Here is a 27,410-nt window from a genome sequence, read left to right as displayed (position 1 = left end):
CACACACAGAACAGAGAGCTGGTAGATACACGTCACAAGGAGGATGGAGAGCAAGGACGACCTGCTCTTTGGTTTTACAGGTGGACTGATGGAGGACGAGGAGCGATGGAGGACGGGGAGCGATGGCGGCCTGTGCAGCAAAGAGATGGAGGAGCAAACCAAACACAGAGACACGGTGCGTCATTAAACCACAGCTGGGCTCCACGGAGACGAGGCCTCCTCGTGTCTCCAGACAAATCAACGTTACAGTGAAACGTGTGCTTTCCGGACTTCTATAGTGCACGAGGCCTCTTGGGCGTTATTTGTTTGCTAGCTTGCTCCTCTTCCTGGAGCGCACAGCGGAAGGACTTGACTTTATCTGGAAGAAGAGAGAGTGACAGTTTAATGTCAGGACACCACTGTGGTTTACAATCTCTGTGGCCACTGTGATAGCTACTGTGTGTTCGGGCTTTTAAGGCAAACGTGAATTTATTATGCTGAAGTTACCTCTCAGCTCGGTGAGAATGTCTATCTTCTGGTCCAGGATTTGTTCCAGCTGAGTTGCGTACGACTCGACATCGTAGTCCACCTCCTCTGTCATTTCCAGAAGCACCTTCTCATCTTCTAACCAGCGGATCGACTCCTGTGGGAGGTAAGCAGATGTGGGTTAGCAAAAAAAAAAAGAGTGGACTTCCTGTTCTCCTGATGTGGTAGTAAAACTATAATGCATAGCCACCAGGGGGCAACTCAATTGCTCGTTGAAGGTCTTTAACTCATTTAGGCCAGGAAAGCATTACTACATTTCTACCATTAAAGCCGGGGGGCGCTGTTGCATAATTTGTTGCAAACATGGAGGACTTTGACAGCAAAGAGATTTCTGAAGGCAGTGATTTTGAGGAGTTTCTCGGCTTCGATGACATTATTGTAATAACTTTGATGACTTTGAACGCACTGAACCAATCAACTGGGATTTACGGTTAAGAAATATGTTTGTCTATTATGTGTCCCTGCGAAGGACTGGCGAACTGTCCATGGTGTGACCCCGCCTATCGCCCTGAGATTAGGACAAAGCCCCCCCCGTGACCCTCATGTGGAGGATAAAGCGGTAGAAAATGGATGGATGATTTTTATACATAATTGTGTCGCTTTTGTATCTGGAATTGGTCACTCTAAATTGACCATAGGTGTGAGAGAGTGAGTGAATGGTTGCACAGCACCCCCCACGACCCTCCAGTAGAGGATAAAGCGGTAGATGATGGATGGATGGACTTTCGTACCTGGAACACAGCCCTGTGGTCCTCCAGCACCTGCTCCTCCATCTCTACCAGCTGAGACACGGCTTCATGGAAAGTAAAGAGCTGCGGGGAAACCTCTTCCTCCTTAAGGAAAAAAAAAAAGTGACACAATGCACGATGAGTTAAACTGAGTAAGCCAAACAAAGAATGCTATACTGATCAAGTTTCCTTTCTTTTTGTTCATAAAAACTTTGAACTGTGACGTATTTCCAAATTTCACAAATTCAATCCGATTTTTAGACATTTTGAGTACTTTTTGCTCAGGTGTGTTTATATAGTTGGTGAAAATTATTACTTTTTTTTCCCCCATCAGATTGTCTAGGTTGTGCTGAAAAAAAGGATATAAGACACTCTATGTTGCACATTCTTATAGCCTCTGTATATACTGTTATGTTCTAACATAGCAGCCTAAATGCTCTGTGTTCTAAGGCTCAACTGTTGCAAACAATTTGTGTCCATAGATCCCCTGAATTCTACACACTGGAGCTTTAATGGCCGATACTGTATCTCCACCTGAGTCGATCTGTGTGTGTCTTACATTCTGTTCACAGAGCAGCTTCAGGTCGTCCCTCTGTGGAGAGCTGCCAACTCCCCACTGAGCCTCCAGCACCTCCAGCTGGTTGACGAGTCCCTGACGGCTCTCCATCACTGCTGCGGGGTCCGCGGTGAGCTCCTTCACCCTGACAACACAACAGAGACACTGCGTCAAACAGCCAGAAGTGTAAGTAACTGCTAAGTGCTGAGGGGGAGGCGGGAGCAGCTTTGGTGCTGTAGCTGCATGAGGAAAATACTGTGAACATGCTGAGACAAAAGAGCTGATTTTTCCATGCAGGTTTTTATGGAAAAGTAGAATAAAGAAAAAATAATGATAAAGTTAAGTAACATTCAGTAAATAATGGATGGTGGAGCAAAACAAAAAGAAATGGCAAGAAGCAGATGTGACACTCTAACAACCTGAGCATGATTTGTGTGGCCTGCAGGTAAAACATGAATATGAGGTCATGTTCATTTTATGCTATTCCCTCATATAATCCTAAATAATTCAGAATCCATTAGATTGTGTCACTGACTGACACAAAGCTTGACATGAGGTGCATCTTAGCATGAAGATCACTTTGAGTCAAAAGAAAACATTATTTACAAATCATCTCAAATTAGCTTTAACCCCTTTAACACCTTAGCCTCAAAATGCATGTTCTGGATTTTTTTTTTTGCTTATTTTAATCATAAAAGGGCCAGAAAATGTCCTGTGAGTAAGTGCTTTTGACCTTTTTCCCAGAATATCTTTCAATATCTGGCAGTTATTTACAATTTACTGCATGATAAAATCCTGTATTAACAATTGGATATAACTAAGTATGGCTGTTGCCCTGTAAAATTACACTGCAGACATTCCCTCCTGTCAATTATGAAACTTTTTGTCAGTACTATTCACACATACACGCCCACATTTATAAACATTTGAAAAACATTCCCCTTTAAGTTTTATTTTGCTTCTATTTTTGGAAGATTCTTGAGATTTCTCATTCATAAGAATGAACACGAAACTTAACAACTTAACTAAATTAGCATCATCTATTATTGATGCCTTTAGCCTGAGGCATAAAACAAGGAAGCTAGTTTTTGTCAGACTAGATTCAGCAGTGGATAAACATGCCCTGTTGTTCGTGGTAGTTCGTATTTGAGGCAACAAGAAGGTGACTGTGTTTGGTAAGGAGTCAGTGTAAACTACAGAGTGTGTCTTTAAGTGGCTCAAAGGAAGCAGGATGATGTCATGATGCCATGGAAAGAGAACTGCGGCAAGAGAGAGAGAGAGAGTGAGAGGTGATGGGAGGGGGACGTAAATCGATCATACTCATAAGTCGGGGAGAGGTCAGAGCGACCCCCTCCACCCCCGCTCTGGGAGAAGGGAATGTCTGAGGGACTTATCCCAAACTCCTTTACCCTGAAAACATGGAGGGAGAGAGAGACAAAGACATGAACAAGTGGAAGAGAGGATGAGGAAGGACACTCATATCTTTAAGAAATGACTCTGTTCCCATTCAAAGTCCTGGATTCAAAGAATACTTAGTCTACATCCATGTTACTATGATCCTTGTCCAGACAATTTTCTGATTTGGTCGATTTGGTATATATCGCTGTCCTCCCTCATATAATATGATCATTTATACACCAGGGCAAATACAAATATTTAAATCAATAAATGAAGGTGCTCTAAAGTAAACCAGGCCCTGCCAGTTTCTGTCACTGTACGTCACTACTTCACGTCTCCTCATGGCGGCGCTGTTCAAATGTATGAGGGAAACTAGGTGCGGAAGTTGCCTGGCTGAAGGGCGGGATAAAGGTGGAGGATGCTACGTTAAGAGATGCTCCATCCACGTTCGCTACATAGACTTTATACGCTTTGTTCTCTGTGCTGTAAACACACACAGATAAATCCTGCACTGTTTTCTTCATTTTAGACAGATATTGTGATGTGTAAGTACAGTATGTGTCCAGGCTAAAATGCAGCCCTGCAGTTTTTAAATCTCAAATCTCTGGGGTAGTGAGGTTGGCAGGTGCAACCACGGTGTTTTGAAATGAGAACTCAGTTGCAGGATGTTTAGAAGGAGCTAAAAGTAAAGTATAATGAACTGTGTGTTACAGTCTCAAGGTTTTACCTGTTAGCGTATCTTAGCGTGTTCAGGGTGTTTTCACATGAGGCCATTCCAGGAGAGATGGTAGCGATCTGTGCAGGAGAAACAGTAGATCATGACCTCACTCAAAACTGTTCAGATGCATCATACGTTAGTGCCAGGGTCATCGTCCAAGGTATGGGGAAAAACGTGTCCGTGCCGTGTCCTTACCATGCACGTCCTGGAGTTCTCTCCGATGAAGGAGTCCCTCAGCACTTGGGTTAACTTGCTGGCTCTGAAAGGAGTGTGAGGTTTGTTTCTGCCCAGGGCTCGAATACACTCCTGCAAAGGCAAGGATCTCGTCAGTGGCTGAGTGTGGTCAGAGTTCCTAAATACACCAATATTTTCACTTTTACTGCAAACGAATATCGGCTCCAAATATCAGTTATCGGCCCTGAAAAAACCATATCGGTCTACGTCTATTAAAAAGTCTATTTGACCTGGTTTCATGTCCAAAGATAGATGTTGAATCATCACTTTTCCCCCAAATCTGTTATTAATAGTCGCACAACTGCACTCCCTGCTGACTGCAGTTTTAAATGTGTTGATAGCAGCATTAACAGCTCTGTTTCCCTGCATTCGGGGGAAAACAGTGGGATAAACACACTGATACACGTGATCTACGGCGTGAGGCAGAGAAGAGGACGAGACCTTGAGCGCCAGCAGGCTCTTGTTGATCTCGGCTCCTTCGAGGCGAGTCTGGCGGTCGGCGCTGGACGTGTCTGCTCCTCTCTCGTTCCCCGCCAGGTCAATGAGGGAAAACTTCCCGTGCATTTTCCCCCGTCGACGCAGGATGATCTGGAAAACTGCGTGGCTCCGAGAGGAATGAGCGTTCGCTGAGGTCTGGCCAGAAGTCCTGAAATGAATGCAGAGAAACGAAAATGTTTTTTAACGAGAATATTTAAATCTCATTTGTGAGTACGAGTCTTGAAATGGTGTGGTCAACTCCCACTTCACGGGGTTGGTAACATCCTCTGTCCTTAGACCCTCGACCAAGGAAAGGAAAAAAAACCCTTCTAACAGGGGCTTTATGGTGCTGCTGAATTGGGCTTTCTTGCATTTCAATCTCATCGTCTACCTTGCGCTTAACCAACCATTCGTTTACCTGCAGCTGTTTCCCACTTCTATGAGTTTGAGGACGTCCTCTGTACATTTCACATCCCTCTCCTGAAGCCCCACCACCTGCACCTGCTGCTTCCCGTCCTCCAGGACCCGCAACTTGGTTTTGCGATTAAGTAGGTCAAACACCTATAAGGCAAAGAGCATATTCACTCATGACTCGTGACATCATTAAGAATAACAATAGGAAAAACAAATATTTAGTGTAACCTTTATCCCTCTGGAAGGCGCTACGGGTGTATTAAAGCCCAGACAATGAACTTACACATTAATTAACCTCTACTGTACATATACTGCACAATTTTATTTTAAACACACATGCAATATTATTTAACATAAATTTCTTATTTGTTTTCATCCAGTTTTACTCTGTTTGTTGCCTGTTTTATATATGTGCACTTTAAGGGAAGGGAATTACTTGCCTTCCCACTGTAAATCTCAAAAAATGTGGCGAAGACCTGAAGATCCAACTTCTTGTAATTTGGCTTCTTTAACATGACAAAAACATCTCTGGCTGCACAGAAACAGGGGAACACAGACACGTTATTATATCACCACCATCAGTGAGCCGCAGTGGAGACGGAGGTGAAAGGTGGAAACGAACCAGAAAGTGCGTAGATCCCTTTGGAGCAGTCTTGGTTCTTTCCCGAAAAGTCTCCCCCCATTGTCTGAAAGAAGAGAGCGGGTTACGACAGCGAAATTGCACTGAAAACTCTTCTCGAGAAAAAATCGAAGCAGCTCACGTGTGTTTTTCCGCTTCCAGTTTGTCCGTATGCAAAGCAGGTGGCCATGCCCCTCTCAAAGATGGTCTCAACGAGCGGCTGAGCAGTGAATCTATCAGAGTTTACTTTTAGCAACACTGCTTTCAGCTTTATTTCGGAGTGAGAAAAAGACATTACCTGTACACCATTTCGTTGGTGGAGTTCTCGTCGAAGGCGTAGTCGAATCGGAACGTCTGGTTTTCCAAGAAGCGCGTCAGGTCCACCTTCTGCTTGGGCTCGTGGACCATTACCACGTCTTTGCTGGGAATGGTGATGACGTCCAAATCCTTCACTGTCAGCTCTATAGGAGACAAACATGCGTCGCTCGTGCTCATACTGTGTATGTAAACTGTGTGCCGCGGTGCAAAGCTTTTCTTACCTTTCTTATTGAGGGGACGTGCACGTACACACACACATATCCTGTGCTCCTCAATCTGAAACGCAAACAGGTGCAAAGCGATTATTCTTTAGAGATTTGTGTAGTTTTGAGCTTACGTGCTGTACATAATGTGAGGAGCTTATTTTATTAAAGTGCCACACGGTTGGCGTAGTGGTTAGCATATTGTGTTTGCAGCAAGAAGACTTGGGTTTGAGCCCCTGTTTGAACAAGGGCCTTTCTGCACGGAGTTTGCATGTTCTCCACGTGGGTGCATGGGTTTTCTCTGGGTTCTCCAGCTTCCTCCAACAGTCCAAAAACATGCAATATGGGGATTATGTAAATTGGACACTCTAAATTGACCGTAGGTGTGAGAGTGGGTGGTTGTTTGTCTCTATGTGGCCCTGTGATGGACTGGTGAACTGTCATCATGCAACCACACCTTAAAAAAAACCTGAATTACCCTTTTAACCCCTCGTCAGCAAACCTTAGCATCTGATCTTAAAAACCACAATCAGGTCAGGTCCTCGTGTTTCTAAATACTCACACTATCCAGATCATTAGTGGTTAAAGGCCTGTAGTCCAGACTGGCTCTGAAGTCTCTGATCATACACATGATTTCATAGTTGGGTAATTGAACATCCACCTCCTGCAGAGAAACAGAGAGAACAAAGGAAAAAAACGTGGAAATCAATGTATATTTCCTATTTTGCCTTTTGATGCTCCTTTGGTGGCATCCAAACAACGTCAAGATCAGAACTGCCCACACTGGTGACCTTAAAGGGGTCATATTATACCCTATTTCTCCAAGTTAACCTAGTTCCCTGGTGTCCTAATGAACATGTCTGTGACATGCTTTGGTCAAAATACCATAAGGATGAAGCACCACAGCAGTTCAATCACCCTGCCAAAACAGCCCTGTTCAGAATGCTCTGTTTAGTAGTATCTCTTTAGGTCCACCTTAAAAAAAAAAAAAGTAAAACGAAACTTAAGGGACAGGAAATGACATCATCCACAGAGGCTACTGGGAGCTAACAGCAGTTAGCATTTGTAAAAGTGATCATTTGCAGGCTCTAGCAGGCACATTGCCGTCATATATAACATGTATCCACTGGACAGATAAATCCTCTGAGGCTGGAAGTTTGTGTAGAACTCTGTGCTGCACTGTTGCCCTCGCCAGCATGTTTTAATTCCAGGAATTTAGCGCATTGTGACGTCCCAGTGAGTGCGGAAGTCAACATCGTGTGTTTCATCTCCTGTACCTAGACTGAGGAGTACTTTACCTGGCTGGATATACAGTACAGTACAACGTGGGCTCCTCACCTGTGCTCTCTTCTCTCTGAGCTCTTGCTGCTGGAGTCGTCTCTTTTCTCGTTTCTCCTGCAGCTTCTCCACTTCTTTGACACAACTGGATTTCTTCCGGGCTGTATGGGGAGCAAACAAGTTAAAAGATCAGAGAATTGTGCTGTTAAAAACACAAGAGACATGTTCCTAAAAGTGAAAAACGTTATTTAGAAACAAGGAACTGTATCACATGCGGAAAGTACTGTTATTATATTTCTGGTTTACTTTTTGATGTTAAATGAAGGATTGTGTGTTAGAAACAAAGAAATTGCCTAAATATCGTCATATTCTGCTATAACACAAACAAATAGGCTTAAAATTAATAATAAAATTAATCCCATAAAGTGACTTTTTTATAATATAATTTTGTTGATGCCATGTATTTTTTTAATTATAATTTTTTTAAATCTAGAAAAAGTTGATCATCTAATATTTGGTGTTCATTCATTGTCTATCGTACCTTGTCTCATGTGAGGATATAGATATAATGTTGATATATTGCTACCTTGGATACACAGATAATATGTCTTTTTGTTGACATAACAACAAAAAAGAACTTTACTGTTGTTTTGAGTGTTCTGTTTCATGCACATTTATGCTAATCTCAACAGAGCCAGCAGAAAACCAGAACAAAGCCAACATCAGTGAGAAAACTGTGAAAGAGGCTTTGAGGCGCTCAGACTCGCAGCTGTGTCCGGAGCATGACATCACCGGTTCTGGACTCATCATCATGGAAGTATTAGTAGCCCGGGGTGTGTTACCGTTCTGTTGTTGTAACAGGGCCTGGTTCAGCGTAGCCTGGGGAGCGATGGCGGGTGGAGGTGGCTCTGCGACTTGGCTGTGCTGGCTCGGGCGGGCCCGTGTGGTCCCGACTGCTGCAGCTGAGGAGCATGCAGTGACACATCGTCACTCACTTTGGCAAGTTATCACTATCACTATCATGACTAAAAATGTGATATAAAAATGAATCATAACTTGGACTCCACAATACATAAGAAGATGAAAAAAACCACATTTTTAAAGCCTGAATATGTGACCTATAAACACACACTTCCATATACGGAGTTGTGTATTATTCCCACGGCAATTTAGCATGGGTAGCACGGATCTGTGCTGTGTGAGCACTAAGGGTTAAATGCTTCACTGTTTTTGGATGAAGCATGATGAGATTCATTCGTGACATAAATGTGAGAATCCTGTCCCATTTGCCAAAAAAGGTACATTTATTTAGTCTGTATGTGAAATTATTATTTGGCAGAAATGTGCGTGCACTTTTTGATCAGGGTACAGTCATCCAATCGTAAATGTGACCCAAATCAGAAGCTGTACCAGATCCACAGAGGCTGCCATTTTGAAAAAAAATTCAAAAAATGAACAGATTTTAGACAACATAGTATAGTATGACATTTTTGTCAAATTTTTTCTGAATTCTTTTTTTTCCAAAAAATTGTCAGATTTTGGAGGAAATAGTGCAGTATGACATTGAGGTCGACAACATAGTATAGTATGACATTTTGGTCACATTTTGGGGTAAAACAATTATTTTTCAAAAAATTAACAGATTTTGGACGACATAGTATAGTATGACGTTTTTGTCAAATTTTGGACCAACATTTTTTTTTCAAAAAAATGGTCAGATTTTGGAGAAAATAGTGTAGTATGACATTGAGGTCGACAATATAGTATAGTATGACGTTTTGGTCACATTTTGGGGTAAAACATTTTTTTCAAAAAATGAACAGATTTTGGACGACATAGTATTATAGCATGATGTTTTTGTCAAATTTTGGACCAAATTGTTTTTTCAAAAAAATGGTCAGATTTTGCACGAAATAGTGTAGTATGACATTGAGGTCGACAACATAGTATAGTATGACGTTTTGGTCACATTTTGGGGTAAAAAATCTTTTTTTCAAAAAATGAAGAGATTTTGGACGACATAGTATAGTATGTCGTTTTTGTCAAATTTTGGACCAAATATTTTTTTTTAAATGTCACATTTTGGACGACATAGTATAGTATAACGTACTACATTGTATAGTATGACGTTTTTGTCAAGTTTTGGACCAAAAAAATGTTTTTCAAAAAAATGGTCAGATTTTGGACGAAATAGTATATAGTATGTCGTTTTTGTCAAATTTTTGGACCAAATTTTTTTTCAAAAAATGGTCACATTTTGGACCAAATAGTATAGTATGATGTACTACATAGTATAGTATGATGTCTTTGTCAAGTTTTGGACCAAAAAAATGTTTTCAAAAAAATTGATATATTTCGGACGACATAGTATAGTATGTCCTTTTTGTCAAATTTTGGACCAAATTATTTTTCAGAAAATGTCACATTTTGGACGAAATAGTGTAGTATCAGATTGAGGTCGACAACATTGTTAAGACATTGGATTAGCTCAGATGGTAGAGCACCCAACCTACCAGGTATTGAGGCTGTAGTCCTTGCTATGGACAACTCTGGTTCAAATCCCACACCGAGCAGTTTTTCCTGCATGTCATTCCCCACCTTTGCCTCCTGTCTCTCTCCCCTATACAATCCTCTAAAGGCAAAAACGCCCCAAAAAATATTGCCCAATTTTGGACGACATAGTATAGTATGACGTTTTTGTCAAATTTTGGACCAAATAGTTTTTTCAAAAAAATTGTCAGTTTTTGCACAGAATAGTGTAGTATGACATTGAGGTCGACAACATAGTATAGTATGACGTTTTTGTCAAGTTTTGGAACAAAAAAATGTTTTTCAAAAAAATGGTCAGATTTTGGACGACATAGTATAGTATGTCGTTTTTGTCCAAATTTTGGACCAAATTTTTTTTTCAAAAAATTGTCACATTTTGGACCAAATAGTATAGTATGATGTACTACATACTATAGTATGATGTTTTTGTCAAGTTTTGGGCCAAAAAAATGTTTCCAAAAAAATTGATATATTTCGGACGACATAGTATAGTATATCCTTTTTGTCAAATTTTGGACCAAATTTTTCTTTCAAAAAATGGTCAGATTTTGCACGGAATAGTGTAGTAGGACATTGAGGTCGACAACATAGTATAGTATGACGTTTTTGTCAAGTTTTGGACCAAAAAAATGTTTTCAAAAAAATGGATATATTTCGGACGACATAGTATATATAGTATGTCCTTTTTGTCAAATTTTGGACCCAATTTTTTTTTCAAAAAATGGTCACATTTTGGACGAAATAGTGTAGTATGACATTGAGGTTGACAACATAGTATAGTATGACGTTTTGGTCACATTTTGGGCAAAAAATCTTTTTTCAAAAAATGGTCAGATTTTGGACGACATAGTATAGTATGACGTTTTTGTCAAGTTTTGGACCAAAAAAATGTTTTTCAAAAAAATGGTCAGATTTTGGAGGAAATAGTGTAGTTTGACATTGAGGTCGACAACATAGTATAGTATGACGGTTTTGTCAAGTTTTGGACCAAAAAAATGTTTTCAAAAAAATGGATATATTTCGGACGACATAGTTTATATAGTATGTCCTTTTTGTCAAATTTTGGACCCAATTTTTTTTTCAAAAAATGGTCAGATTTTGGAGGAAATAGTGTAGTATGACATTGAGGTCGACAACATAGTATAGTATGACGTTTTGGTCACATTTTGGGGTAAAAAATCTTTTTTCAAAAAATGAAGAGATTTTGGACAACATAGTATAGTATGACATTTTTGTCAAATTTTGTACCAAAATTTTATCGTCTAAAATATGGTTAGATTTTTGAGGAAATAGTGTAGTATGACATTGAGGTCGACAACATAGTATAGTATGACATTTTGGTCACATTTTGTTGTAAAACAATTATTTTTCAAAAAATGAACAGATTTTGGACAACATAGTATAGTATGACGTTTTTGTCAAGTTTTGGGCCAAAAAATTTTTTTCAAAAAAATTGATATATTTCGGACGACATAGTATAGTATGTCCTTTTTGTCAAATTTTGGACCCAATTTTTTTTTCAAAAAATGTTCAGATTTTGGAGGAAATAGTGTAGTATGACATTGAGGTCGACAACATAGTATAGTATGACGTTTTGGTCACATTTTGGGGTAAAAAATCTTTTTTCAAAAAATGAAGAGATTTTGGACAACATAGTATAGTATGACATTTTTGTCAAATTTTGGACCAAAATTTTATCGTCTAAAATATGGTTAGATTTTTGAGGAAATAGTGTAGTATGACATTGAGGTTGACAACATAGTATAGTATGACGTTTTGGTCACATTTTGGGCAAAAAATCTTTTTTCAAAAAATGAACAGATTTTGGACGACATAGTATAGTATGACGTTTTTGTCAAGTTTTGGACCAAAAAAATGTTTTTCAAAAAAATGGTCAGATTTTGGAGGAAATAGTGTAGTATGACATTGAGGTCGACAACATAGTATAGTATAACGGTTTTGTCAAGTTTTGGACCAAAAAAATGTTTTCAAAAAAATGGATATATTTCGGACAACATAGTATATATAGTATGTCCTTTTTGTCAAATTTTGGACCCAATTTTTTTTTCAAAAAATGGTCAGATTTTGGAGGAAATAGTGTAGTATGACATTGAGGTCGACAACATAGTATAGTATGACGTTTTGGTCACATTTTGGGGTAAAAAATCTTTTTTCAAAAAATGAAGAGATTTTGGACAACATAGTATAGTATGACATTTTTGTCAAAGTTTGGACCAAAATCTTATCGTCTAAAATATGGTTAGATTTTTGAGGAAATAGTGTAGTATGACATTGAGGTCGACAACATAGTATAGTATGACATTTTGGTCACATTTTGTTGTAAAACAATTATTTTTCAAAAAATGAACAGATTTTGGACGACATAGTATAGTATGACGTTTTTGTCAAGTTTTGGAACAAAAAAATGTTTTCAAAAAAATTTATATATTTCGGACGACATAGTATAGTATGTCCTTTTTGTCAAATTTTGGACCCAATTTTTTTTTCAAAAAATGGTCACATTTTGGACGAAATAGTGTAGTATGACATTGAGGTTGACAACATAGTATAGTATGACGTTTTGGTCACATTTTGGGGTAAAAAATCTTTTTTCAAATAATGAAGAGATTTTGGACGACATAGTATAGTATGTCGTTTTTGTCAAATTTTGGACCAATTTTTTTTTTTTTTAAATGGTCACATTTTGGACGACATAGTATAGTATAAAGTACTACATAGTATAGTATGACGTTTTTGTCAAGTTTTGGACCAAAAAAATGTTTTTCAAAAATATGGTTAGATTTTGGAGGAAATAGTGTAGTATGACATTGAGGTCGACAACATAGTATAGTATGACATTTTTGTCAAATTTTGGACCAAAATTTTATCGTCTAAAATATGGTTAGATTTTGGAGGAAATAGTGTAGTGTGACATTGAGGTCGACAACATAGTATAGTATGACATTTTGGTCACATTTTGTTGTAAAACAATTATTTTTCAAAAAATGAACAGATTTTGGACAACATAGTATAGTATGACGTTTTTGTCAAGTTTTGGACCAAAAAAATGTTTTCAAAAAAATTGATATATTTCGGACGACATAGTATAGTATGTCCTTTTTGTCAAATTTTGGACCCAATTTTTTTTTCAAAAAATGGTCACATTTTGGACGAAATAGTGTCGTATGACATTGAGGTTGACAACATAGTATAGTATGACATTTTGTCAAGTTTTGGACCAAAAAAATGTTTTCAAAAAAATTGATATATTTCGGACGACATAGTATAGTATGTCGTTTTTGTCAAATTTTGGACCAACATTTTTTTTTCAAAAAAATGGTCACATTTTGGAGGAAATAGTGTAGTATGACATTGAGGTCGACAATATAGTATAGTATGACGTTTTGGTCACATTTTGGGGTAAAACATTTTTTTCAAAAAATGAACAGATTTTGGACGACATAGTATTATAGTATGATGTTTTTGTCAAATTTTGGACCGAATTGTTTTTTCAAAAAAATTGTCAGATTTTGCACGAAATAGTGTAGTATGACATTGAGGTCGATGATATAGTATAGTATGACTATTTTGTCAAATTTTGGAGCAAAACTTTTTTTTTCCAAAAAATGGTGAGATTTTGGAGGAAATAGTATAGATTGACATTGAGGTCGACAACATAGTATAGTATGATGTTTTTGTCAAGTTTTGGACCAAAAAAATGTTTTCAAAAAAATTGATATATTTCGGACGACATAGTATAGTATGTCCTTTTTGTCAAATTTTGGACCCAATTTTTTTTTCAAAAAATGGTCACATTTTGGACGAAATAGTGTAGTATGACATTGAGGTTGACAACATAGTATAGTATGACGTTTTGGTCACATTTTGGGGTAAAAAATCTTTTTTCAAATAATGAAGAGATTTTGGACGACAAAGTATATATAGTATGTCGTTTTTGTCAAATTTTGGACCAATTTTTTTTTTTTTTAAATGGTCACATTTTGGACGACATAGTATAGTATAAAGTACTACATAGTATAGTATGACGTTTTTGTCAAGTTTTGGACCAAAAAAATGTTTTTCAAGAATATGGTTAGATTTTGGAGGAAATAGTGTAGTATGACATTTAGGTCGACAACATAGTATAGTATGACATTTTGGTCACATTTTGGACCAAAAAAATGTTTTTCAAAAAAATGGTCAGATTTTGGACGACATAGTATAGTATGTCGTTTTTGTCAAAATTTTGGACCCAATTTTTTTTTCAAAAAATGGTCACATTTTGGACCAAATAGTATAGTATGATGTACTACATAGTATAGTATGATGTTTTTGTCAAGTTTTGGACCAAAAAAATGTTTCCAAAAAAATGAATATATTTCGGACGACATAGTATAGTATGTCCTTTTTGTCAAATTTTGGACCAAATTTCTTTTTCAAAAAATGTCACATTTTGGACGAAATAGTGTAGTATGAGTTTGAGGTCGACTATCTAATTAAGACATTGGATTAGCTCAGATGGTAGAGCACCCAACCTGCCAGGTGTTGAGGCTGTAGTTCTTACTATAGACAACCCTGGTTCAAATCCCACACCGAGCAGATTTTCCTGCATGTCATTCCCCACCTTTGCCTCCTGTCTCTCTCCCCTATACAATCCTCTCAAGGCAAAAACGCCCCAAAAAAATATTGCCCAATTTTGGACAACATAGTATAGTATGACGTTTTTGTCAAATTTTGGACCAAATTGTTTTTTCAAAAAAATGGTCCGATTTTGCACGGAATGGTGTAGTATGACATTGAGGTCGACAACATAGTATAGTATGACATTTTGTCAAGTTTTGGACCAAAAAAATGTTTTCAAAAAAATTGATATATTTCGGACGACATAGTATAGTATGTCGTTTTTGTCAAATTTTGGACCAACATTTTTTTTTCAAAAAAATTGTCCGATTTTGGAGGAAATAGTGTAGTATGACATTGAGGTCGACAATATAGTATAGTATGACGTTTTGGTCACATTTTGGGGTAAAACATTTTTTTCAAAAAATGAACAGATTTTGGACGACATAGTATTATAGTATGATGTTTTTGTCAAATTTTGGACCGAATTGTTTTTTCAAAAAAATTGTCAGATTTTGCACGAAATAGTGTAGTATGACATTGAGGTCGATGATATAGTATAGTATGACGTTTTTGTCTTATTTTGGGCTAAAAAAAAAATCAAATTTTTTACAGATTTTGGACGACATAGTATAGTATGACTTTTTTGTCAAATTTTGGACCAAAACTTTTTTTTTTCAAAAAATGGTCAGATTTTGGACGACATAGTATAGTATGTCCTTTTTGTCAAATTTTGGACCCAATTTTTTTTTCAAAAAATGGTCACATTTTGGACGAAATAGTGTCGTATGACATTGAGGTTGACAACATCGTATAGTATGACATTTTGTCAAGTTTTGGACCAAAAAAATGTTTTCAAAGAAATTGATATATTTCGGACGACATAGTATAGTATGTCGTTTTTGTCAAATTTTGGACCAACATTTTTTTTTCAAAAAAATTGTCCGATTTTGGAGGAAATAGTGTAGTATGACATTGAGGTCGACAATATAGTATAGTATGACGTTTTTGTCTTATTTTGGGCTAAAAAAAAAATTCACATTTTTTTCAGATTTTGTACGACATAGTATAGTATGACTATTTTGTCAAATTTTTTTTTCAAAAAATGGTCACATTTTGGATGACATAGTATAGTATAAGGTACTACATAGTATAGTATGATGTTTTTGTCAAATTTTGGACCAAATTGTTTTTTCAAAAAAATGGTCAGATTTTGCACGAAATAGCGTAGTATGACATTGAGCAGTTTTTCCTGCATGTCATTCCCCACCTTTGCCTCCTGTCTCTCTCCCCTATACAATCCTCTAAAGGCAAAAACGCCCCAAAAAATATTGCCCAATTTTGGACGACATAGTATAGTATGACGTTTTTGTCAAGTTTTGGAACAAAAAAATGTTTTTCAAAAAAATGGTCAGATTTTGGACGACATAGTATAGTATGTCGTTTTTGTCAAAATTTTGGACCAAATTTTTTTTTCAAAAAATTGTCACATTTTGGACCAAATAGTATAGTATGATGTACTACATAGTATAGTATGATGTTTTTGTCAAGTTTTGGACCAAAAAAATGTTTTCAAAAAAATGGATATATTTCGGACGACATAGTATATATAGTATGTCCTTTTTGTCAAATTTTGGACCCAATTTTTTTTTCAAAAAATGGTCACATTTTGGACGAAATAGTGTAGTATGACATTGAGGTTGACAACATAGTATAGTATGACGTTTTGGTCACATTTTGGGGCAAAAAATCTTTTTTCAAAAAATGGTCAGATTTTGGACGACATAGTATAGTATGACATTTTTGTCAAATTTTGGACCAAAATTTTATCGTCTAAAATATGGTTAGATTTTGGAGGAAATAGTGTAGTATGACATTGAGGTCGACAATATAGTATAGTATGACGTTTTGGTCACATTTTGGGGTAAAACATTTTTTTCAAAAAATGAACAGATTTTGGACGACATAGTATTATAGTATGATGTTTTTGTCAAATTTTGGACCGAATTGTTTTTTACAAAAAATGGTCAGATTTTGCACGAAATAGTGTAGTATGACATTGAGGTCGATGATATAGTATAGTATGACGTTTTTGTCTTATTTTGGGCTAAAAAAAAAGTTCACATTTTTTACAGATTTTGGACGACATAGTATAGTATGACTTTTTTGTCAAATTTTGGACCAAAACTTTTTTTTTCCAAAAAATGGTCAGATTTTGGAGGAAATAGTGTAGTATGACATTGAGGTCGACAATATAGTATAGTATGACGTTTTTGTCAAGTTTTGGACAAAAAAAATGTTTTCAAAAAAATTTATATATTTCGGACGACATAGTATAGTATGTCCTTTTTGTCAAATTTTGGACCAAATTTTTTTTTCAAAAAATGGTCACATTTTGGATGACATAGTATAGTATAAGGTACTACATAGTATAGTATGATGTTTTTGTCAAATTTTGGACCAAATTGTTTTTTCAAAAAAATGGTCAGATTTTGCACGAAATAGCGTAGTATGACATTGAGCAGTTTTTCCTGCATGTCATTCCCCACCTTTGCCTCCTGTCTCTCTCCCCTATACAATCCTCTAAAGGCAAAAACGCCCCAAAAAAATATTGCCCAATAGTGTAGTATGACATTGAGGTTGACAACATAGTATAGTATGACGTTTTTGTCAAGTTTTGCACCAAAATTTTTTTTTCAAAAAAATGGATATATTTCGGACGACATAGGTATGACGTTTTTGTCAAAATTTGGACCAAATTTTTTTTTTTTTTAAATTGTCAGATTTTGCACGAAATAGTGTAGTATGACATTGAGGTCGATGACATAGTATAGTATGACGTTTTTGTCACATTTTGGGCTAAAAAAAAAATTCAATTTTTTTTACAGATTTTGGACGACATAGTATAGTATGACGTTTTTGTCAAATTTTGGACCAAATCTTTTTTTTTCCAAAAAATGGTCAGATTTTGGAGGAAATAGTGTAGATTGACATTGAGGTCGACAACATAGTATAGTATGACGTTTTGGTCACATTTTGGGTTAAAAAATATTTTTTCAAAAAATGAAGAGATTTTAGACGACATAGTATAGTATGACATTTTTGTCAAATTTTGGACCAAAATTTTATTGTCTAAAATATGGTTAGATTTTGGAGGAAATAGTGTAGTATGACATTGAGGTCGACGACATAGTATAGTATGACTTTTTGGTCACATTTTGGGCTAAAAAAAATAATATTTTTTTTTTACAGATTTTGGACGACATATGTCGTTTTTGTCAAATTTTGGACCAACATTTTTTTTCCAAAAAATTGTCAGATTTTGGAGGAAATAGTGTAGTATGACATTGAGGTAGACAACATAGTATAGTATGACGTTTTGGTCACATTTTGTTGTAAAACAATTATTTTTCAAAAAATGAACAGATTTTGGACGACATAGTATAGTATGACGTTTTTGTCAAATTTTGGACCAACATTTTATTTTCAAAAAAATGGTCAGATTTTGGAGGAAATAGTGTAGTATGACATTGAGGTCAACAATATAGTATAGTATGATGTTTTTGTCAAATTTTGGGGTAAAACATTTTTTTCAAAAAATGAACAGATTTTGGACGACATAGTAAAGTATGACTTTTTTGTCACATTTTGGGCAAAAAAAATAAATCACATTTTTTACAGATTTTGGACGACATAGTATAGTATGACGTTTTTGTCAAATTTTGGACCAAAACTTTTTTTTTCCAAAAAATGGTCAGATTTTGGAGGAAATAGTGTAGATTGACATTGAGGTCGACAACATAGTATGGTATCACGTTTTGGTCACATTTTGGGGTAGAAAATCTTTTTTCAAAAAATGAAGAGATTTTGGACGACATAGTATAGTATGACATTTTTGTCAAATTTTGGACCAAAATTTTATTGTCTAAAATATGGTTAGATTTTGGAGGAAATAGTGTAGTATGACATTGAGGTCGACAACATAGTATAGTATGACTTGTTGGTCACATTTTGGGGTAAAAAAAATTCAAAAAATGAACAGATTTTGGACGACATAGTATATAGTATGACGTTTTTGTCAAATTTTGGACCAAAATTGTTTTTCAAAAAAATGGTCAGATTTTGATGGAATTAGTGTAGTATGACATTGAGGTCGACGACATAGTATAGTATGACTTTTTGGTCACATTTTGGGCTAAAAAAAATAATATTTTTTTTTTACATATTTTGGACGACATATGTCGTTTTTGTCAAATTTTGGACCAACATTTTTTTTTTCAAAAAATTGTCAGATTTTGGAGGAAATAGTGTAGATTGACATTGAGGTCGACAACATAGTATAGTATGAAGTTTTGGTCACATTTTGGGGTAAAAATCTTTTTTCAAAAAAATGAACAGATTTTGGACGACATAGTATAGTATGACATTTTTGTCAAATTTTGGACCAAAATGTTATTTTCTAAAATATGGTTAGATTTTTTAAAAAAATGTGACCATAGAGCCCTAACCCCGCCAGGATTCGAACCCACAACCAACAACTTGAACTGCAAGTGTCTTCACCACTACACCAATGTGTTGGCCAGAAGCCAGATAACATAGCATATAATGAAATCCTGGTCGACGACACAGCATACTATGACATTTTGGTCAACGACATAGTATAGTATGACCTTTTGTCACATTTTGGGCAATTTTTTTTTACAGATTTTGGACGACATAGTATGACATTTTTGTCAAATTTTGGACCAATTTTTTTTTTTCAAAAAAATGTTCATATTTTGGAGGAAATAGTGTAGTATGACATTGAGGTCGACAACATAGTATAGTATGACGTTTTGGTCACATTTTGGGGTAAAAATCTTTTTTCAAAAAAATGAACAGATTTTGGACGACATAGTATAGTATGACATTTTTGTCAAATTTTGGACCAAAATTTTATCGTCTAAAATATGGTTAGATTTTGGAGGAAATAGTGTAGTATGACATTGAGGTCGACAACATGGTATAGTATGACATTTTGGTCACATTTTGTTGTAAAACAATTATTTTTCAAAAAATGAACAGATTTTGGACGACATAGTATAGTATGACGTTTTTGTCAAGTTTTGGACCAAAAAAATGTTTTCAAAAAAATTGATATATTTCGGACGACATAGTATAGTATGTCCTTTTTGTCAAATTTTGGACCCAATTTTTTTTTCAAAAATGGTCACATTTTGGACGAAATAGTGTAGTATGACATTGAGGTTGACAACATAGTATAGTATGACGTTTTGGTCACATTTTGGGGTAAAAAATCTTTTTTCAAAAAATGAAGAGATTTTGGACGACATAGTATAGTATGTTGTTTTGTCAAATTTTGGACCAATTTTTTTTTTTTTTTAAATGGTCACATTTTGGACGACATAGTATAGTATAAAGTACTACGTAGTATAGTATGACGTTTTTGTCAAGTTTTGGACCAAAAAAATGTTTTTCAAGAATATGGTCAGATTTTGGAGGAAATAGTGTAGTATGACATTGAGGTCGACAACATAGTATAGTATGACATTTTGGTCACATTTTGGACCAAAAAAATGTTTTTCAAAAAAATGGTCAGATTTTGCACGGAATAGTGTAGTATGACATTGAGGTCGACAACATAGTATAGTATGACATTTTTGTCAAGTTTTGGACCAAAAAAATGTTTTCAAAAAAATGGTCAGATTTCGGACGACATAGTATAGTATGTCCTTTTTGTCAAATTTTGGACCAAATTTTTTTTTCAAAAAATGTCACATTTTGGACGAAATAGTGTAGTATGATATTGAGGTCGACTATGTAATTAAGACATTGGATTAGCTCAGATGGTAGAGCACCCAACCTACCAGGTGTTGAGGCTGTTGTGCTTACTATAGACAACCCTGGTTCAAATCCCACACCGAGCAGATTTTCCTGCATGTCATTCCCCACCTTTGCCTCCTGTCTCTCTCCCCTATACAATCCTCTCAAGGCAAAAACGCCCCCAAAAAATATTGCCCAATTTTGGACGACATAGTATAGTATGAAGTTTTTGTCAAATTTTGGACCAAATTGTTTTTTCAAAAAAATGGTCCGATTTTGCACGGAATGGTGTAGTATGACATTGAGGTCGACAACATAGTATAGTATGACATTTTGTCAAGTTTTGGACCAAAAAAATGTTTTCAAAAAAATTGATATATTTCGGACGACATAGTATAGTATGATGTTTTTGTCAAATTTTGGACCAAATTGTTTTTTCCAAAAAATGGTCAGATTTTGCACGAAATAGTGTAGTATGACATTGAGGTCGATGACATAGTATAGTATGACGTTTTTGTCAAATTTTGGACAAAAACTTTTTTTTTCCAAAAAATGGTCTGATTTTGGAGGAAATAGTATAGATTGACATTGAGGTCGACAACATAGTATAGTATGACGTTTTGGTCACATTTTGGGGTAAAAAATCTTTTTTCAAAAAATGAAGAGATTTTGGACGACATAGTATAGTATGAAGTTTTTGTCAAATTTTGGACCAACATTTTTTTTTCAAAAAAATTGTCAGATTTTGGAGGAAATAGTGTAGTATGACATTGAGGTCGACAATATAGTATAGTATGACGTTTTTGTCAAGTTTTGGACCAAAAAAATGTTTTCAAAAAAATGTATATATTTCGGACGACATAGTATAGTATGTCCTTTTTGTCAAATTTTGGACCAAATTTTTTTTTCAAAAAATGGTCACATTTTGGATGACATAGTATAGTATAAGGTACTACATAGTATAGTATGATGTTTTTGTCAAGTTTTGGACCAAAAAAATGTTTTTCAAAAAAATGGTCAGATTTTGGACTACATAGTATAGTATGTCGTTTTTGTCAAATTTTGGACCAAATTGTTTTTTCAAAAAAATGGTCAGATTTTGCACGGAATAGTGTAGTATGACATTGAGCAGTTTTTCCTGCATGTCATTCCCCACCTTTGCCTCCTGTCTCTCTCCCCTATACAATCCTCTAAAGGCAAAAACGCCCCAAAAAAATATTGCCCAATAGTGTAGTATGACATTGAGGTCGACAACATAGTATAGTATGACGTTTTTGTCAAGTTTTGCACCAAAAATTTTTTTTCAAAAAAATGGATATATTTCGGACGACATAGGTATGACGTTTTTGTCAAAATTTGGACCAAATTTTTTTTTAAAAAAAAATGTCAGATTTTGCACGAAATAGTGTAGTATGACATTGAGGTCGATGACATAGTATAGTATGACGTTTTTGTCACATTTTGGGCTAAAAAAAAAATTCAATTTTTTTTACAGATTTTGGACGACATAGTATAGTATGACGTTTTTGTCAAATTTTGGACCAAAACTTTTTTTTTCCAAAAAATGGTCAGATTTTGGAGGAAATAGTGTAGATTGACATTGAGGTCGACAACATAGTATAGTATGACGTTTTGGTCACATTTTGGGTTAAAAAATATTTTTTCAAAAAATGAAGATTTTGGACGACATAGTATAGTATGACATTTTTGTCAAATTTTGGACCAAAATTTTATTGTCTAAAATATGGTTAGATTTTGGAGGAAATAGTGTAGTATGACATTGAGGTCAACGACATAGTATAGTATGACTTTTTGGTCACATTTTGGGCTAAAAAAAAAAATAATTTTTTTTTACAGATTTTGGACGACATATGTCGTTTTTGTCAAATTTTGGACCAACATTTTTTTTTCCAAAAAATTGTCAGATTTTGGAGGAAATAGTGTAGTATGACATTGAGGTAGACAACATAGTATAGTATGACTTTTTGGTCACATTTTGTTGTAAAACAATTATTTTTCAAAAAATGAACAGATTTTGGACGACATAGTATAGTATGACGTTTTTGTCAAATTTTGGACCAACATTTTATTTTCAAAAAAATGGTCAGATTTTGGAGGAAATAGTGTAGTATGACATTGAGGTCAACAATATAGTATAGTATGATGTTTTTGTCAAATTTTGGGGTAAAACATTTTTTTCAAAAAATGAACAGATTTTGGACGACATAGTATAGTATGACTTTTTTGTCACATTTTGGGCAAAAAAAAATAAATCACATTTTTTACAGATTTTGGACGACATAGTATAGTATGACGTTTTTGTCAAATTTTGGACCAAAACTTTTTTTTTCCAAAAAATGGTCAGATTTTGGAGGAAATAGTGTAGATTGACATTGAGGTCGACAACATAGTATAGTATCACGTTTTGGTCACATTTTGGGGTAGAAAATCTTTTTTCAAAAAATGAAGAGATTTTGGACGACATAGTATAGTATGACATTTTTGTCAAATTTTGGACCAAAATTTTATTGTCTAAAATATGGATAGATTTTGGAGGAAATAGTGTAGTATGACATTGAGGTCGACAACATAGTATAGTATGACTTGTTGGTCACATTTTGGGGTAAAAAAAATTCAAAAAATGAACAGATTTTGGACGACATAGTATATAGTATGACGTTTTTGTCAAATTTTGGACCAAAATTGTTTTTCAAAAAAATGGTCAGATTTTGATGGAATTAGTGTAGTATGACATTGAGGTCGACGACATAGTATAGTATGACTTTTTGGTCACATTTTGGGCTAAAAAAAATAATATTTTTTTTTTACATATTTTGGATGACATATGTCGTTTTTGTCAAATTTTGGACCAACATTTTTTTTTCCAAAAAATTGTCAGATTTTGGAGGAAATAGTGTAGATTGACATTGAGGTCGACAACATAGTATAGTATGAAGTTTTGGTCACATTTTGGGGTAAAAATCTTTTTTCAAAAAAATGAACAGATTTTGGACGACATAGTATAGTATGACATTTTTGTCAAATTTTGGACCAAAATTTTATTTTCTAAAATATGGTTCGATTTTTTAAAAAAATGTGACCATAGAGCCCTAACCCCGCCAGGATTCGAACCCACAACCAACAACTTGAACTGCAAGTGTCTTCACCACTACACCAATGTGTTGGCCAGAAGCCTGATAACATAGCATATAATGAAATCCTGGTCGACGACACAGCATACTATGACATTTTGGTCAACGACATAGTATAGTATGACCTTTTGTCACATTTTGGGCAATTTTTTTTTACAGATTTTGGACGACATAGTATGACATTTTTGTCAAATTTTGGACCAATTTTTTTTTTTCAAAAAAATGTTCATATTTTGGAGGAAATAGTGTAGTATGACATTGAGGTCGACAACATAGTATAGTATGACGTTTTGGTCACATTTTGGGCTAAAAAAAATAAAATAGTATTTTGGATGAACGCATCATTAGTTAACACATATTTAGAATGGGGTTCAGTGTGTTCTTAGGTGTCTACACAAATAAATCAAACGCACCTCTGTTCTCCCGAGGCGTGTTCTCAGCCTTTGGTATTGCTGTGGCGCGTCTGGTCTGAAAAAAACAACAAAACGACTCAAAATCACAACACATACATATTGAATCAATCCCTGTGCAGATTAAGTTGACATTGGATTCACACTTAGCAGCATTTTTGTTACAAAAACAAAAAACCTTAAAAAACACGAGAAACATTCAAGCAATTTTAAAGTCAAATTTCAAGCAAATAATCACAGGTTTCAGCTTCTCAAACGTTATTTTCCGTATGGGAAAATAGTCAACAAAGGATCATGAGTTTATTAGCTGCAATTAAGTTGACTCAAAATATCTGACCCTTAAAATGATCTACAGTCAAACAAGTTCAATTGTTATTCTTGAATTATGAATGACGAGGAGAAAACCTTGGGAACTTTGCTGGCTTTGGCAACATTGGAAGGATGAAGAGGAGGCTCAGGACTCTGTGGGATCTCCTCGTCGGGAGCAACATCTGGATTCAGAGCAAAGACACTCTCCAGGTCGATCTGAGACAGAAAGGAGAGGAGGGAGAACGTGTGAGGAAGTCCACCGCTGGATTAACAGCACTAAATAAACTGCAACACTTATAAAGTGGCAGTAATTTGGTTTAAATGAACAACTACATTAATTTAACAGTGGAAGAACACCATTTCTTGCATAGTTAGTTAATATCTTTTTTGCTTTAACTTATAATGATTAATCATAACTGATATTTTGTTTTAATGACAGTAATGTATATTCAGTAGATAAGGTTTATTATGCTCTTATTTTGTCTTGCTATCCCAAACCGGTACTGCCGTAAAGCACCGCTTATCGTAGTACTGTCGTTTACTGTTGTAAATCTGGAAACTTGTCTTTTTTGTCCAATGTGGATTATATGTTGGGAATAAACCACAGCAATTTCTTTTACAATGGCTCGTTTCCCCGTTTGATGCCTCACGAAAAGCACGAGTACAGAAACTTTACGTCTCGCAAGAGCGGCGAACAGGTTGCCACTTCATCGTGACACGAGACACAGTATTGTCGACATTGTCATATCGTGATAAAGTATCTTTTTCAAAACAATGGTCAGATTTTGGACGACATCGTATAGTATGACGTTTTGGTCAAATTTTGGACCAAAAAGATTTTGGCAAAAAAATGGTCAGATTTTGGACGAAATAGTATAGTATGACGTTTTGGTAAAATTTTGGACCAAATTTTTTTTTTCAAAAATGTTCACATTTTGGATCACATAGCATGGCATAACGTTTTGGTCGACGACATAGTATAGTATGACGTTTTGGTCAAATTTAGGACAAAAACATTTTTCAAAAAATTTTCCGATTTTGGACGATTTTGGAGTAAATAGAGTATGACGTTTTGGTAATATTTTTGACCAAAACATTTTTTTCAAAAAAATGGTCAGATTTTGGACGACATAGTATAGTATGACGTTTTGGTAAAATTTTGGACCAACAATTTTTTTCAAAAAATTTGTAACATTTTGGACCCCATAGTACGGTATGACGCTTTGGTCGACGACATAGTATAGTATGATGTTTTGGTCAAATTATAGAAACACTATATTATTGTTGTAGATTTTGGATATTGTCATATCGTGATAAAGTATTTGTGATGTTAAAAGCTGTTGCATTGATAATCATATTCATTATAGAATAAATTTGTGAAATATACCAAATATTATAGATCAAATATTATATATACCGATTAAGCAAACAGTCCGTACGGAGAAGGCAGCTGACCAGGGAATCAACAATATATAGATATCTTAAAAAAGTCAATAACGCTTTAATTTTAAGCCTAATTATTGATGTTATAGCAGAAGTGTATATAGCTTAATATCCCCATATATCTCATATATTATGTTACAGCCCCTAAAAATATCCAGATATTATGTATCAGCCAGCCTTACTCTGGACTGTCATCGGTCACTACCTTAAATTATGGAAACAGAATCTAGACCAGGTGCTGAAATCTAGTTTTCTCTCTCTCTGATGGCTTGATTTAGATTATGCTGAAATGTTGTAGAACTATTGATCGATAACGCTGAAGATATGTTACCTACTTCAGCTCTCAAGGACAAATCACACACTTTTTGAGGACCGATTCTATTCAAATATTGTTTCAAAATTGGACCTACCCAGAAGAAACACTAAGACATACAAGAGCAAAGTAAATCAGTCGTCAAATTTCCATTTCCATCCATTCATTGTTAACCACTTTAAATCACTGGAGCCAATCCCAGCTCACACGGGGGCAAAAGGTGGGTTACACCCCTGGACAGGTCAACATTCACTCTCACATTCACACCTATGGTCAATTTAGAGCGTCCAATTAACCTTGGCATGGGTTTGGTCTTTGGGAGGAACATGTATAGCAAAATGTAACCACATTTTCAAATTTAAAACGAGATGGATCGCCACCCTACTTCTTTCCCCTTGGTGTCCCCGTTCTCGATCCACTCCACCGTCACGCTCTCGTTGTCCTCGTGCAGCGACGTGACCATCGCCTGGTGTATTCGTCCTGCAGCGAGAGGACATGGAGATGCTCAGCATCAGCACCTTTTGCAGGACTTAAATCACACAATACAATTCAAGACACAGGCATCTAAGAATGTGCACTGCTGTTAAATAACAGTCCCAACTTGCACAGTGAAATAAGATGCTAATGGGTGTGGCTCATGTGATGGATGATGCTTTTCACTCAATCTGTGCAGCTGTAACACTACTACTGCACCTTGACTGTTCACTGATTACTAGATTATTATAAGCTGAGGAGTCAGTTTTATAAACGTACATATGAAAATAAGCATGAAACAAGGATATTTTTTTAAGATGCAGTCAGAGGGGGAGAGGATGCAGCCATCACCCATGATTCACAGGCCAGTGTGGATGATGCAGAGCATCTTCATCCTCCACCGATGCAGAGAAGGGGAAGAGAGGAAAAGACACAGCAGAGCAAAGCAGCGCAGAGCAGGGATGTCAAGGCACAGGTGGACGGACCCGCCCGGCTGGCACCACCGAGCCGGCATGTGTCTATGTAACCGACACCAGCATGGCAGTAAAATAAATACATTAAAAAATGAAAAAAGCTCGTGTATATATATATATTTTTTCTTTTTAATAAACAAAAACCCTGTGTAAATGCACCAAACGTTGCGGGGAGGGTGGTGTAGCAGCGGGCTAGCTAGCTAACAAGCAGTAACGTCGCCGCTGCGGTGAGCGGTGACGTTAGCTTCGGTCATCCGGACCCTCCGGATGGAGAGGAGCGGTGTCTGTGTGTCTGTATGTGTGTGGCAACGTACCGTCGCTCCGCTTTATCTCCACGTAAATGCCCACGAAGATCTTCCCGAATATCGCGGCCAT

General features: G+C 35.8%; 1 protein-coding gene across 1 annotated transcript; it reads right to left on the bottom strand.

The window, feature by feature from the left end:
- Positions 1–242: 242 nt before the first annotated feature.
- Positions 243–27,410, bottom strand: LOC310933445 (kinesin-like protein KIF2A; the record flags this gene model as incomplete). The annotated part of the gene is made up of 21 exons (XM_083896939.1): positions 243–358; positions 487–622; positions 1,257–1,358; positions 1,813–1,954; positions 3,130–3,219; positions 3,935–4,002; positions 4,121–4,231; positions 4,601–4,805; positions 5,055–5,197; positions 5,491–5,582; positions 5,673–5,736; positions 5,812–5,902; positions 5,968–6,130; positions 6,209–6,263; positions 6,753–6,854; positions 7,529–7,629; positions 8,311–8,430; positions 24,027–24,081; positions 24,429–24,548; positions 26,474–26,568; positions 27,350–27,410. 21 exons carry the CDS (start codon positions 27,408–27,410, stop codon positions 273–275), a joined length of 2,202 nt encoding a protein of 733 aa, XP_083753065.1. The 3' UTR covers positions 243–272.

Source organism: Microchirus variegatus (assembly GCF_963457635.1).
Source record: "Microchirus variegatus genome assembly, chromosome: 1".
Lineage (NCBI taxonomy): Eukaryota > Metazoa > Chordata > Actinopteri > Pleuronectiformes > Soleidae > Microchirus > Microchirus variegatus.
Note: the sequence above shows the minus strand (reverse complement) of the source record. Positions and strands in the feature narration are given on the sequence as shown.